This window comes from Chroicocephalus ridibundus, chromosome 16 (assembly GCF_963924245.1).
Source record: "Chroicocephalus ridibundus chromosome 16, bChrRid1.1, whole genome shotgun sequence".
In the NCBI taxonomy this organism is placed as follows: Eukaryota; Metazoa; Chordata; class Aves; order Charadriiformes; family Laridae; genus Chroicocephalus; species Chroicocephalus ridibundus.
Window position 1 is genome coordinate 5551875 of NC_086299.1, and position 15361 is coordinate 5567235.

The following is a 15361-nucleotide window of genomic DNA, read 5'->3' on the forward strand; positions in this document are numbered from 1 at the left end:
TCTGTCTCCAAAGTTTTGTGGCATCTATCAGCTATGCAAAGAGGAGCCATACTAGCGTGTTGGTTTTAACTAAGAACAAGTAAGGGTTTTCAGCACAGACGTGTTCACAAGATGGGTTTTTTCAAAGATGGGTTTTAAGTGCTCAAATGAGGATCCTTTGGAGGGTTCTCCCACATTTCAGAAAGCACTGAAGCACTAGTTCCTGTAAAAAGGACTAGTAACATGTCCAACTCAGATCGCGTGGTTGTATTCTTACCCTACCTGTCCATTACTGCTTACTATTGCATTGCTTTCCCATCCAGCCTTCAAAGCAGAGCAGACGGAGACCACTCTTGCGGAAGAGAGTGAGTCGATACACAGAAGAATTATAGAATCATTTAGGTTGGAAAAGACCCTTGGGATCATCGAGTCCAACCATCAACCCCACTCTACAAAGTTCTCCCCTACACCATATCCCCCAACCCCACATCTAAACGACTCAAACACACTCAGGGATGGTGACTCCACCACCTCCCTGGGCAGCCTTTTCCAGCGTCTGACCGCTCTTTCTGTGAAGAATTTTTTCCTAATGTCCAGCCTAAACCTACCCTGCTGCAGCTTGAACCCACTCCCTCTTGTTCTATCGCTAATAGCTCCCGATCGGGAAGTTCAGATAGACATGGATCAAACACACTCTTGGACCTCCTACTCTCTGCAATGGGGCACAGCAACCAAGGTGTTAAAGTTCAGGCTTAAAGCTGGCATTTAGGACCCCCTTTGAACAGGCCATGGAGCTAAATCACCGACAGGGAAGCAAGTTTGACATTTCCTATTGCCCACCAGGCATGCACAGACATACTGCACAGCCCCTCCATGTGCAGCTGCTACTCAAGCCTGACTGCTCCACTCAGTGTGAGCAAACTGTGCGTAAAAGTGCTATTTGCTGATGTGCACACATGAAGCTGTCTGTGCACACATGGAGCTGTAAGCCAATTTTTTTTTTTTATTTGTGCAAATAGCCAAAGCCTTCCCTACATCAATACAGCTGTATCATTTATGAGAGTAAAGAGTTCAGCTCCATATAGGTTGAAAAATCCTTCAGGCTCTGGAGTGAAAGACCCTTCTCCTTTATCCAGACAGCACATCTTAAAGAGAAGCAGCTGAGTCCAAAGAAAGTTCAGGGTGACAATTCTTGGTGACAAATCTATTCCAATCCACAGTATTTCCTCTAGCCACCTCAATGTCACCAGAAGGGCACATGGAGCAATGCAGCCCCTGGGGACTCTAGACAAAGGCACAGGGCCTGATACCCCCGTGCTGAGGCTTTGTAGCAAGTGACTAGTGGGAAAGGCAGGACCATGGGGTGCCTAATGTGACAGGGGAGGTGTGAATGTGGCACTGACAGGGGAGTTTATCTCAAGCACGAACACAGGCTCCAGCCCTGTAGCCTGAGCACCTTATCGTAGAAGTGCTTAAAAGTGTTAGTTTTTGAGACGCTACTCGTCCATCTCACTGTGCTGACAAGCAACAGCTAAAATATCCTGCCGCTCTGGACCACGGCCATACCATCCTCCACCACAAAAGGGTGTAGCTATTTCCAGAAGTTTGGCAAACACAGTGAGTATTTTCTGGGAAAACAAAGAAGAGTTGTCAAATCAAGAACAGTGGGTGATAAGAGTCACCATAGCTACACTGAGTTACTAAGAAAGAGAAGCTTAGCTAAGCTCTGGATGAGGCTGCGTTCCTCCCGCTGCAGCTCACCCGCCCGAGGTAGGAAGGAGCTCTCTTCCTGCTCACACGGAGCCTAATGTGCATCCACTGCAGACTCCCAGGAGGGTCTTCCTGGCACCACCAACCACTTGTCACACTGTGGATTTGCCTTCTAATCCTAGTAAGCAAGCGTGGGCACACGCAAGTATGCAGTTGTGTCTGACCTGATGAGAAGCATCAAGGAAGAGGACTGTGAACGTAAGCAGGAGGGAGAATAATAAACACATGAATTCTCTGCTAAACAAAAGTCAGGACAGTTTACCTCCTTGTTCTCAAAAAGCAAGGACCTAGCGACACAACTCTCTAGTCAAGGAAAGTCCACGGGTCTGAGATATGTTGAAACTAATGGACAATCGGGATCCTGCCCTGAGAATACAAAGTTGAGGTTATGCACAGCACCGCTCGCTCACAGGTTGGGGAAAATCTACAGAGCATTTAGTGGAGGACAGGCTTTATGTAATGGCTATTAGAAAGTCAAGTTATTCTTAGGTTCATCACCAGTCTATTAGGGGAGAGAGAGGGGAAGTAAACAACCACAGCAACTTCTGGGACAGGTGCCATTTCATTCCTGTAGCTGTTTAGCCATTTCTAGAAACGGCTGCTTCTTCTGCACACTCTATACTGACAAATGGCATGCAGCAATAAATAGCACAATGGGATAGCGTGACCACCTGCCCCTTTATTTGGCTTCTTGGCTAGCAAAACTTCCAGATGAATGGGCACTGTTGACAGCGCTCCAAGCTATTCCAGGATGCGTTAGGTTGCAAAGAAAAAACTGGCAAATGTTACCCCAGACAATGTGCTCAAGAAATATCCTCCCTGTGCCCATCCCTTCTTACAGAAACGTATATTCTGCAAAATCCATTATAAGAGTCCAGATCAACACATTTAGTGGTGGATCTAAACTTAGCCACCCACCAGAACATCTGACCCTGCTGTACACACAAGCTTTTATATGTCATGCCCACTCATTCATATATCACACACACAACATGTGCCTTCCCAAGACACAACCACTCGCACATTCTTACATGGCTACTAGAGTCTAAAGTCCGCAAAAGAGCCACTCAGCCCCTTCTGGTACTGTATGTACCATGTTCTTGAATCAAAGATTGAAGTGGTCATCCTATCAAAACCTCTCAGTGTCTGATCTGTTCTCTTTTCTTAAAAAAAAAAAAAAAAAAAAAACAAAAAAAAAAAAACAAAAAAACAAACAAAACAAAAACAAAAACAAAACAAACCCCAGAACTTGTTCTAACCGAACTTGGAGGCATATTCTCTACTCACCAGAAGAGGTCACCACACACCTGGTTAACGACAAAGGCGGTCAATCCGAAGCAAAAACGCTAGGTGGGATCTCACAGGAATGACCTTCTAGTTGTGCTGGGAAAATCTCTCTCACAGCTCAAGACAACTGGGGAATGTAATCTCAAGATCAGCCTAAGAATTTCTGAGAACGAACTTAAAAAGCAGGGGCGGAAAGACTGGCTACCACAGGACTAAAAGGACCTACGTGGTTTAAAACCATGCACAGCTAATCCATGTTCTCAGCTGCAGGGTGAATACCTACAACTTGCCTGTGTTGACGTTCCCACCTTTCCAAAACAACTGGGCAGCCAGATGTTCATCTTGCTAGAGATGAAGCTTAGCCAAAAGTATAGTTTCAGGTGAGGATTTATGGAACGTGAGTAGTACTTTAAGCCTCTGCCTCTCACCAGGCACCAAACAGAATTCTTGTGCCATTGCTCCAAACACCTCAGCTCATTTTCTGGTTGTTTCAGGATCCATTTTACTAGTGTCTCCAAAAATCCTGAATTTTATTTCAGCTGACCCTACAGCATTTGCCTAGCCTTCATTCCCCACTTACTTCTCACATTTGTCTAATACAAAACTCCTCCTTTCTTCCCATCACCCTACCATGATTAATCTGAGAATCTTCTCCAGTACTACAACCTGTAAAAGCCCCCTGTGGTTTTCATGGCAGCTCTCCAGCAGTTTTCACATTTATTTCATCTGCTTTACACTGCTCTATGACTATTGTTTGCATCTATAACTTGATCCATTCCTTCTCCACTTTTTCCTTTGAGAGTTGAGGATACCATTCGCTGCAGAGTGCTGAACCACAGGCAAGTGGACTCTGTGTGTTTAAAGTACCTCGGGAAAACCAGCTTGCCTCTAGATGTCAAAAGAATTTACAGCAAAATTGTTATAAACGTCAGCAAGACTAGCACAGAGCAAAGTCACGGATCTTTAGCATCAAACCACACAGCAGGACCTAAAAATGCCCTCATGCATGAAGGAAAAACTCCTTTGGGAGATGAATCATTGCAAAGGGAGCCAGGAACACCACCAATGAATCAGTGGACGTTGCACTTCTCTCCCTAATGCCATCCAAGTGCCAGCACAGGGGGATAACGAGAGAAGTCAGACTGATCATGGCTGCTAGAGGCCAGATACAGAAATCCCACACAGCCTCTTTGCTTCCAACCCTGCTGCGGCAGAGATCAGAATTGGGCCCAAGTACTCTCCCAGCAAGCAGCATCGAGCCACAGACCATACTGAGACAGCCATTTGACTGGCACTGAGCACAATCTCCAGCTATTTCACCCCCTCCCTCACTGCTGCTTCCCTGCTGGGCTTCATTAGTGTCAGCAGAATGTGATAAAATGTGCCTGACAAACCTAATGTTAAAATTTTGCCATCAAAACCCAATGCTCCAAAGCCACCTACAACCTGCTACTGAATGCCAGCCTGCTGCCCTCCTTGTCCTCGGGTGGCCTATGCCTCTTCTTGTCCCAAAGGGCTACAGAAGAAAATACCCCTTGTCACCCCTATCAAAAGAGATCAGTGAGCGTTAGTGAGAGCAGAACAGATCAGGCAAAGGCAAAATGCATTCTTGGGACTCTAGAAGAGTGGGGTCTGCACTGAATCTATCCTCTTACTGGCCTTTACAGCTCCACAGAAAGTGCTGTTGGACAGCAAGAGGAGCGAGGAAATGTGTGCAGTGGCATGACCAGCCCACAAGGGAAGTCCCTTCTGAGTCACCCAGTCGTGAAGGTTTGGCTTACTGCCCCCAGATGGGCTACCACAGACACCAGGAGACCAGAGTTCCTCCCAGTACACAGTCCCAGCCATCCCTGAGGTAGGGACCAAATTCTTCTCTGGATTGCGCTGGTGCAGATCCAGTGGACACATTCCAGCTTTACAGCAGGTGAGTTGTGCCAAGTCGTTTTTCTGCAGAGACAATGGCTGCTGCAGATCCCCCTGTGCTCCCTCCTCCAGCAGGGCCTTGCTGTCAGCACATAACCTAAGTAGAGGCAAAAAAGTGCCAGAAGAGCAAGCAGAGCACCCGCAGCCGGGTAATTACCAGCCAAGCCTGGGCTCATGATGATGCTGTGCACTGAACCTGCCCCAGCTCAGTCGCTAGACCACTCAGGAGAGGGCAAGGGAGGGGGACAACTAGGCAAATGCTTGGATACCCACAGCTAAATGTTAATGTCTTGTAATGAGGGGCCCCTGGTGCCAGCTTCCATCAAGGACTTGGTGATCCGACTTTGACAAAAGTGCTCCAAACACGTCACTGCCCTTTCAGCCAGCTGCAGTGAGCCAGGAAATGCTGGCCTGAGCCAGGGGGAAGGAGGGGGAAGCCGAAAGGGGTCACTGAGCTAGGGAAGAGAAGGAGGATAATGAGTTACTGCGGCAGTGCTCTAACGGTACCTGTCTAAGCATGCCACACACTATCAACTTCAGAGCTCACCTTCCTCACAGCAGCCTGTAGAGATGAGGCAGATATATTCCCAGAGGAATTGTATGCCCTAACTCTACTCTTTTAATACGAAATAATATCTCTGCTGGTACAGGAGAAATATCTCGGTAAGCTAGGAAACAATTTACTGTTGGAGATGAGCAACTTGATAGTTCCTTCCACACTATATGGAGGATTCGCCATACAAATGAAGACTCAAATCGTCTCAGAAATGGGCACAAAGCCATTTCCTATCTCCCAGATATTTTCTGCTGTCCTCAGGGGTTCCTCCCTTCTTGTAGACTGAAGTTTGTTGTGGAAGTCTCTAATGGCAATTTTTGAAATTGCTGTGAATATTCAGATACTGATTTTTGATGCTACTCTAAACCCTGAGGAGATCCAGAATGTAAAAGCAAGGACTTTTGCTGGATGACTTACTTTTTCTAACTACTTCTTTCCACTGCACTAAATCTGATTTGATCCCAGCTGTTGACTAGACGGACTGAAGCTGTCCTCGTTGTCGAGGTTATGCAGCACTCACATTGAGTGTCATTGTTTTGGGATACGGAACATACTTTTGTTCTGCTTAAGGACAGTATCCAGCTGCACAACATTAGGATGAGAGGCAACGACACACATTACAACAAGGACAATTATAACTAGATATTAGGAAGTAATTTTTTCTTGAAGATTTTCAAAACTTAACTTGACAAGGCACTGAGCAATTTGATCTAAATTGGCTCTGCTTTTAGCACAAGATTGTACCACAGACCTCCAGAAGTCATTTCCAACTGTAATTATTCTGATTTTACCAACGTAGTCATAGATGAGGACTGTGCCAGTGTATATATTTCCAACAGTTACCAGAGACATAATTGAGAAGTCCCCCAAAATCAGTTCAAATATCTTGAGGTGAAGAAAATTTATTATCCACACGTATGCAGACAAGCCAGTCAAACCAACAAACCAACCCTAGGGCTTTTTCAGAGAAGAAATGAGCCCCAAACTGTCCCGATCTTCTCTTACTGTCTTGTTACACTGCAAAGTACACACCTCAAACCTCTGAAATGATGATTTCATTTTCTAGTAAGATTCAGGTCAAATGTGGTTTTAATCAACACCACCAACAAAGAAATCCCAACAATGCAATAACATCAGACCTCCCTTTCTGTCCCAGAGGATGTTCATAAGCTGCCTCCTTAGAATACCCATTTCTAGAAACACACAATTGTGTCTTAAACTGATCTGCAGATGAAAAAAGGATGAAAATATTAAACCTGCTGGCACATCACAGAATCATTTTTTCCAAGCTTTCAGTACCAACAAGACTCTTAACCTCAAAGATGAGATGAAAAGTGCCAGATGGTCCTTCATTTCCATTTACTCCATACAGATTCAGCTTAATGGCCTTTAGCTTTCTGCATCACATGTGTGTAAAAATGCAGTGAAAGATCAAGACGTGTTATTGCTTACTCAAGAGCATTTCCATTTTTCAGTGGGGCCAAATATCAAGCCCCTACAAAAGATGCAACTTAACAGATTTTATCGCTGCTCTTCCCCAATGCCCACAAAACAGGAAAAGGGTCATTGCTGGGTATGGAACCTAGTAAAACGCTCATTAGAATAGACGAGGTGTTCGGAGAATCGTTTATCTGCACACATCTTCATTAGGGCACCAACATATCTCCCAGGGGCTTGTACAGTAGAGGGAGGTCTGGCCAACAGCAGTAATTTAAATACCCTCGAGACCCTGGCTGAGAACTGAATCAGTTTCTTCTGCTCCCTCTAACACTTGACAGAGTTCATTTTGTTTGAAGCTGGTGCTTCAATTCATGGAAGAGAGAAAGAAAAAGGAAGAGAGAAAGAAAAAGGAAGAGAGAAAGAAAAAGGAAGAGAGAAAGAAAAAGGAAGAGAGAAAGAAAAAGGAAGAGAGAAAGAAAAAAAGTGTACACCAAACACACATTCTGCTCCTGCAGCTCTTTAATGTCCCTGTACATGTTGCAAAGAAAAGCTGTGCTTCCTTTCAGACTACTTTCAGATTTAATACAAGTTGTGTATGAAAACCTGAGAAAGAACACATAGAGGAAATGTTTTAATCTGGATCCAGGGGAGAATAGGAATTCCTTCCTCAACTTAAGCCATGCAGAAGCTTTCTGTGCCTGTTAGCCTGGTTTCAGCCACCCTCCCTGTCATTCAGGCCAGTAATTAACGCAACTGGGCATGTTTTTAGGACTAGGGATTTCCCTTTTCCAAATAACACTCTTTCATCTCATAGGTTACCAATGCCATATTATTATGTTAGGTAATAACACCTTGCTTTGACACAGCATGTTTTATGAGACCCCCATCCCTCTGATTTGGTACTTCACTGTGACAAAGGAGCCAGGTGAATGCGTAGTGGATATAATTTGCTTCCTGTCTCACTTTATACTTTTCTCACAATTATTTTTCTCTGGATGGAAAGGAAAGGTTTAGCAGTCAACCCAAGGAATACTGCGCTAAGCAAACTGACGTACGTAAGCGGCACCAAGACAGCAGGCTGCAGGGACCTTCAGATCCACAGCAACAGAATGATGCTGCATTGCCTAAGTGTAAAATGCTCCTTTTATTCGCCATTAGAAAAGAGAACTATTTCCTCCCTCCTCCTCCTGGGAAAACAGATCAGAACCTCAAACCAATCCTTGCACTGGCAGGAACTCAAAAGGTAGACTTGGGAGGGGTTGGAGGAAGATATAAAGGCTGGTAGCTGGAGACACAGAGAAACACTGAACTGGAGAGACTGAAGGGGAAGAGGAATCAGAGACACCAAAACATGAAGATGAACCTGAAACTTCTTTTTTGTCCTGGATTCCTTCTGCTGCTTATTGTCAGTCAAAACCAGGCAAGGGCCAGGCCCACTTCCAGCTTACAGGTAAGTGACCGGCTGCTCATTAGAACTGAAAGAAGCTGGTACTTCTTTAGGACTTGGACACTTCAGATTAATTCCATTTCTTCCAAGCCCAGCTAAAGCAGTAGGAGACATTCAAATAGATCACAACAGCAGGAACCCTGAGGTGGGCAGACACAGTTATTAAATGGAGGGAAACTAGAGTCATCGATTACTGGATTTAAATTTCTGATCACACAAGGCAGTTGAAAGGGAAATGTTTTTTTTTTTCCTGTGGGGTCATTTTGGGGATTGCAGATTTAGGGTCATCCTGGGACTGAGTAAAGCAATAAGCTTTTAGAGTAAAAGAAATTTTTCTGGAAGGACTCTTCTCTAGAGCCCTAGAGCAGTCACCTGCATGCTCCTCCCTGAAGCCCTCGGTTTAACCTGAAAAAGGAATTAATGGGTTGTACCTGCATGATCTCCTCCTCAGCTCAGTAAAGCAGGGACTGCTTGTGAGTCCCAGAGGTAGAACATGAGAAAAAGAGAGAGAGAGAGAGAGAGAGAGAGAGAGAGAGAGTGTGTGTGTGTGTGTGTTTGTGTGTGTTTTCGCGTGTGCAGGAATTCCAAGTCATTAGGAAAACACATTTCAGCTACCTAACCAGGGATCTGGTATTCCCAAATATGAAGTAGCCTCCCAATCTGTAAAGAAATATACAATCCTTCTAGCATCAATTTCAGCATGTCTCCTGTCATCACATAATTTCTCTTATTATTCCAAGGTATCAACCATTTTTTCTTGTTCTTTATTCACTCTTGACCAAGCCTCTTTCATTTTCTTTCACAATTTAGCCCAAACCCCAGATCCCCAGCTCCAGGAAAGACTTAACCATCAGTTTGTCAGCTCAGAACTTTAGAATATGGTAACAGCATAGAGCTTTAGAGCGTTTTGAGAGAGCATACAGTGTTAGCTCAAAGCAGCTTGGTGAGCCAGAAGAAACTAAAGATAAGCATCATCAGCTTCAGAAATCACTTCAAGTACTTTCATCTTTTGATAAATGTTCAAAATAAGTTTCTCCAAACTTGGCACTGAGCATGGCTTATAAGAAAATAATGAGAGTTCCCAGAACCCCTTCTTTTTCTCCTCTCCTCCCTCACCGCCTTTCCCTTTTTTCAGAGTCTGTCCAAACTGTTAGATGAGGACCTGGAGCATCCCCTGCTCTCAGAAGAGAGGGACCGTGAGCAAGACGACATGATCCCAACAGGTGCCTTTGACCAGCAAGACCCTGAATTCCAGTGGACCCAAAACACCAGGGACCAGCCTGAGAGCGTGTCCATGGGTGATAGTGCTGTCCAGAGGTTCTTCAGCGATCTCCTAAAATTACCCCGTAGATACCGAGGTAGAAGCAAAAAGGGCCTCTCCAGGGGCTGTTTTGGTGTCAAGCTGGACAGAATCGGGTCACTGAGTGGACTGGGATGCTAACTGCTTACTATGGTAAGAGAAAGCCAGAGACAGATGGTCTTTGTGTTTGTGTATAACTTGCACTGGTATGCAGAAGAGCAGATTGAATTCAGCTTTAAGGAAATGGTGCCTAAAAGTTACTTTTACCCTCCTATCGCAAACACAGTTTACTAATTTTACCCTCCTCAAAACTCACTGTCATCAGACGTATACTTAAAACCTATGGACGCCACATCTCTGCTTTACCTGCTTTCACTCCTTCCTCCAAGTCAGCTGTATGTGTTTCATCTTGTCACAGAAGCCAGATCAGAGAGATTTTCACCAGCTCCCCAGGGATGCTTGTGTCAATCCAAAGAAACTCTGAGCAGAACAGTGGAGCTGAACCTGGCCCTAGAACAGTAAGAAATCAGTTAATTTCCATGTGTGAAATCCTGTCCACTTCTCTTTCTTTTACTTATTCTTCTGCTTTCTTGACAGGACTGACTTTGAGGTTTCAAAGGATCTCTTGCCTTTCAGAGAGATATTCAGCCCTTATTCACATCGGCTCCACCAATCCATCTACTACACGACGTACTGAGCGAATTGCACCCCACCCATCCCCTGAATTACTCGGCCAGTAGAACACACCATTGCTGTACTGTCTATTTGTATCGGAGTAATAATTTGTGAACATCTATCTGAATTTCAATTACAAAAGCCATTTGTACTCTTTGTGTATTAAATGTATAAATAAACAAGTCTCATTATGTCACAGATAATAAACTGTTTTCCATAATTTGGTGAATTTGCTTCAAGCCTTTGCTGTGATTCTTTCATGCATCATTCCTGACTGAAACAGTGCCCCAGTTTGCAGTTAGACACAATCCACTAGAATTCAGAAGCACTTCAGAGGGCTGCTTTCTGGTAAAAAGGACTTCTTAGGCGCTTTTAAAAAAAAAAACAAAAAAAACAAAAAAACCCCACCCCAATCAAATAAGCCCTTCTTTTTACCAAAGGAACCTTTCTGAAGTTGATACTACTATCTAAACCTAAGTATAACAGGAAGAAGACTGACATAGCCATCTTCACAAAAGCCATCAGAAACCAGGACACAAAGCCCCAAGTGTTTGACCACCACAATTTGAACTAAAAGGGTAGCTGTCTTAGCTGACATCAGTAGAAAGCTGTTACTCTGCATTTGGATCTGCCACTGACAGAGGAAAACACTCGTTTCTTACTAGTATATCTTACCTTGTACAAAAAAAATGCTACCTACTTTAAAGAAAGTTAAAGGCCACGTACTCTTCCACAGGCAGATCCAGATAGCGCAAAGTATTTTTCAACAAAAAAAATCAAGATTGTATAAAAAATATGTGTATCTGACCAGTATTCACTGAATCTAACTATGAACAAATGGGAGAAGAGCTACTTGGCAAACATCCTGAGCCAAAGGAATTCTGTATGAAGGCTGGTTTGCCAAGACCATGACTGTGCTGTCCCGACACTGATGAGAGCTGAACTCTGCAAGCAGCTCCATGGAAGTCCATAAGGCTGCTCACACAAATGTCTTTGCTGACGGTCACAAATGAAGGCACAGCTGTTCACTTCCAGCCTTTTGCTTGGAGTGGACAGATGGGCTACACAGTTGTACTCCTCCCATCTTCTTGCCCACAAGACAGATGATCCTGGAAGAAAATATTCTGGTAATGAACCTATTCCTAACAGGACCCCTGGATATAAACTGCAACACGGAGCACAAACATCTATGCAAAGCAAGTTCATCAGCAGCCTTCTAGCTGCATGCGCTCTGAATCTCTGGCAGCTCAGCTCTCATTAAGAAAGCCTGTTTGCACAGAGCAGCTACAGATCCAGTTTCTGGGTCTGCCTCAATGACTTAAACTCTATGATTTAGTTCTGCTCCTTCTAACCACAATTCCCATATAACGAAGGCAACCCAGGACTCATTGGGGAGCTATTCAGAACCAAACTAGAGACAGCTTTGTTGTTCTCTCCTGCTATTTGCAATATATAGTTTCCACCCTGAAGCCACAGACTTGCTCTGGGAATAACATCACAACAAGCAGCTCCTAAACATATGATTCTACACTTCAGAGCTGACTATCTGAGACCAGAAAGCACAGAATGATTTGTTAATGGAGATACCCTCCCCTTGCACAAGGTACCAACAGCTTCTCTATTTTCTTGCAATCTTTTATTCTTTCAATCTCTCTTGCATATTTAGAAATTACCACTAATTCTACCTGTCTATGGCTACTCCATCCTCCAGAATCTTTCTCTCCTCAGACCAGTAGTTATGAGGCTATCAACACAAATCCTGAGCAGGAAAATCAACAACGTATCCTAAAGGCTTCTCTGGTTAACAGTCTTTATTAGGTCTTATGCTGTTTGCTACTTACTCTGTTTAAGTTAACTTTGAGAACAACGCAGCAGCAACAGTGAAAATGCCCTAAACAGACAGACACTGGTAAGGAATGGTCTCATCACTTACATAGCCACCCCTCAGTACAGGCTCTCGAATAATGGAATACTCCATGTAATGAATTTATTATATTCTGTGTTGCCTTTCCTAAGCAAAACAATAATAAAATGAAGCATTTCACCAGTCAGATGAAGAATTAAAGTGAAGAATGGAGGATGAAAGAGTAAAGCAGTAATCAGCATAATTCACGTATCAACAGACAGGCTATGCATGTCTTAAAACTAACACTGCAGCCTGATCAGTATGAACAGCTTTTCTAGATAGAGCCCCATAGACTGCACAGTAATCCATGGACAAGTTCTCCTGGAAGTCTGGACTCTTGTTGGGCCATACAGATAACACTCTCCCGGGCTGCAGTTTCCATCATACAAAGACCTCTGCCCTACATAAACATGAGCAAAGAGATTTCTGATTCATTGTTCTAACTTAACATACCTTCATACAGTTAGGAAGAGATTTTAACTTCTTTTCCCTCAAAACACAACACTTTACTTATGCTAAGAAGACGCAAACATGCTTACTTGTGGGAGCCTGACACAAAGCATCCAGCTCTCTTAAATAGAGTCCGTCCTCAGGTATGCTAGCCCCAGGCCTGGCCCAGGTGCAACCTATATGGTGGAACGGTTAATCCACCCAGCCTACAGGGAGTCAAACAATGAAGAGCTAGTATCTTGTGACAGTTGGTGCTAACGTGAAGGTTACAGCCTCCTTCCTAATAATCCTGGGTCTGAGAGTTTGCTCCCAGCTCTCAGTAACCCTAGGAGCAGGCACGTTCTCATAGGCATAAAAGCTTCCTGATGTTGAAATTTCAACACTGAATACACTGAAAATCCAATGAAGGGTAAGTGGTACTGGAGTTAGTTTCCTGGACATCCTCAGCCTTTTTCCAAACTCAGCTACACTAACATAAACTGTGGGTCACTGAAATTATTTGCAGATAAAATAACAGAGGTCAGAGGAGATTGAAGACTGAGCTGTGAGCACTTGTGAACAGAATCCTACAGAAGATGAGTAAGAAACAGATAAGAGCTCCAACTCCACAGAGGCTGAGCTGGTAACGTGCCATCCCATCACCTGGCGTTTTGTGTGAACATTTTAAAAAGCCACTTTTCAGAAAGCAAGAACAATTTATTTCACATAAAAGGCTCCCTAATTAGATCCCTAGGACCAAAGCCAGGTGTGTTTGTACTTTAGGTAATTTGGTGAGTTCTATTAGCATTTAAATAATCAAAGCTAACCTTTGAAGTTAGCATGCCAGTCAGATGGAGGAAGCTCATCTCTAGCTGTGTCATTTCCATCTCCACTAAGCAGCATGAATTTACAGACTAGGATTACAGAAGTTGCTGATGAGAAAAGCCTACAATAAAACTACTCCTACACAGAAAGGAACATACAGATATTTTTCTCAAATGTGTCTGCTTTTGGAGTACCTGTTTATAAGTGATGTTAGGAAGCAATCAAGATTTGGTCTCATCCAAGGCTCAAGTCTGCCTAGTTTATTATTAGAGGGCCAAGTTGTACTTATTTCCCTTGGTCATCACACAGATCCTGTACAGTCACTGCTTTATCCCTTTCCACTCCTGTCTGTCTTTACTACACACAAAACTGAGGATGATGCACATCCTCACCTCAGCTATCTTGCTGTTCTTCTCTATCAACATAACACTCCCACCTGATGCGAGCTTCCTTCCTTCTGTACCGTACTTTCAAAACACACACTTCATTTCTCTGCCAGATTCTTCATTGCTGTGATGCTTTAAACAAAACCACTTGCCAACTGTTAAAACTGCTGGACGCAGAGATCGTTGTCCCACCCCGGCTGATATTACCTGTTTGCTTCCAATCTAAGATAAATTATGTCAGCTGTAGGTAGACTTGTGGAACAGAAAGACAAGACAATGGGGGAAGGAGATGTAAAAACATAATACATGTTGTTGCTTGTTCATACAGCACCTAGTAATAGTAAGACCAAAACAGCTTGGTTCAAAATCCTCTAAACTTAGACAAAAGGCTTTCTTTGGCTTTGCTGAGCTTTAGGACAGTCTCTGCATTAAAGGCCCAAGCAGAAATCACTGCATATCAAGTGAAATCAGAGAAATGTATGAGTATACTGGCTAAGCAAACGAGGAGGCCAGAAGGCAGAGACTTTGTGCAATTGCTTTAACATTACCCAGGCGGTGATTGAAAGGACCCTGTCTGCTGCTCTACCCACAGGATATCAATAGGTTCTGCCTTTTGTTCTGTAAGGATCTAACAGGGTCATCTTGATTTGCACCCCGGGACCAGAGGAAATTGTACTCATTTGTAGTTGAAATTTGCCACTCACACAGGAAAGAAGGTGAAAGTTTTACTGAAAGTTACTTTGCAGAAACTGCTGCAAAGCTCTGAGGCGAAATAAGAGAAAGTTCCATACAAACAGGCTGCCTGTTACAGTCACCAAATTGGTAATTCTGACACTTTTATCTGCAGAGCATAAATCCAAAGGTCTAGAAAATCTCTTTCTTTGAGCAAGGTGCCTGGGCTTTCTGGAAACAACATTTGTTCCATAGGAATTTCTTGCCCCAACCCAAGCTGTGAGGGACAGGACACACCATCATTTATGAGAAAGATGGTGGGGTATGAGGAGAGGGTGGTGATTGATTCACTGCTGAAGCCAAGGCATGGCTGCAGAGCAAGTAATGTTTATAGCACAGTGGTCAGCTACACCATCGCTCAAGGCACGCTTAGGCCACTAAAAAGTTAGTGCCTCTTAGCTATAGAGGGGAACGGTCTGCCAGCAATGCCAGAGGAAGGCAAGAACCATCATCACATGAACTCGCAAGGAAGGAAAATCTCCTGAACCCAAATCTCAGGACATGGTCTATTCGCATAGCATAAAAATATGGATACAGAGAAGAAAAAGCTGTTGGGAGCTGCTGCAGATAGAAGAAAATTTCCAGTTCCCCCTACTTCTCTCCCCCATGGAGGAGAAATGATCCATCCCTTATCCCCTTGAGGGGAAATCAACCCCCTGCTTGTGCCAGCTCACAGCTCCTGTGTGCCTGCAGATGTGAGGAACAG

The 15361-nt window shown here is 43.9% G+C and overlaps 1 protein-coding gene and 1 long non-coding RNA gene across 2 annotated transcripts in view; one reads left to right on the forward strand and one right to left on the reverse strand.

Moving 5' to 3' along the window:
- Positions 1–10206, reverse strand: part of LOC134524130 (uncharacterized) — a 32986-nt gene extending 22780 nt beyond the window's left edge. The window contains exon 1 of the long non-coding RNA XR_010073498.1: positions 10069–10206. This is a non-coding gene — a long non-coding RNA (uncharacterized LOC134524130). The remainder of the gene's footprint in view (positions 1–10068) is intronic.
- LOC134524129 (C-type natriuretic peptide 1-like) lies at positions 8307–10410 on the forward strand. Its single transcript, XM_063353842.1, has 3 exons — positions 8307–8405; positions 9538–9855; positions 10300–10410. The coding sequence occupies exons 1-2, from the start codon at positions 8307–8309 to the stop codon at positions 9841–9843; spliced, it is 405 nt and encodes a 134-aa protein (XP_063209912.1). The 3' UTR covers positions 9844–9855; positions 10300–10410.
- The last annotated feature ends 4951 nt before the right edge of the window (positions 10411–15361 follow it).

Excerpts from the sequence above, each read along its gene's own strand:
- LOC134524129 (XM_063353842.1), top strand. The coding sequence starts at position 8,307 with ATGAAGATGAACCTGAAACTTCTTTTTTGTCCTGGATTCCTTCTGCTG. Across the intron at positions 8,406-9,537 it reads GGCCCACTTCCAGCTTACAG|AGTCTGTCCAAACTGTTAGA; the intron begins GTAAGTGACCGG and ends CCCTTTTTTCAG.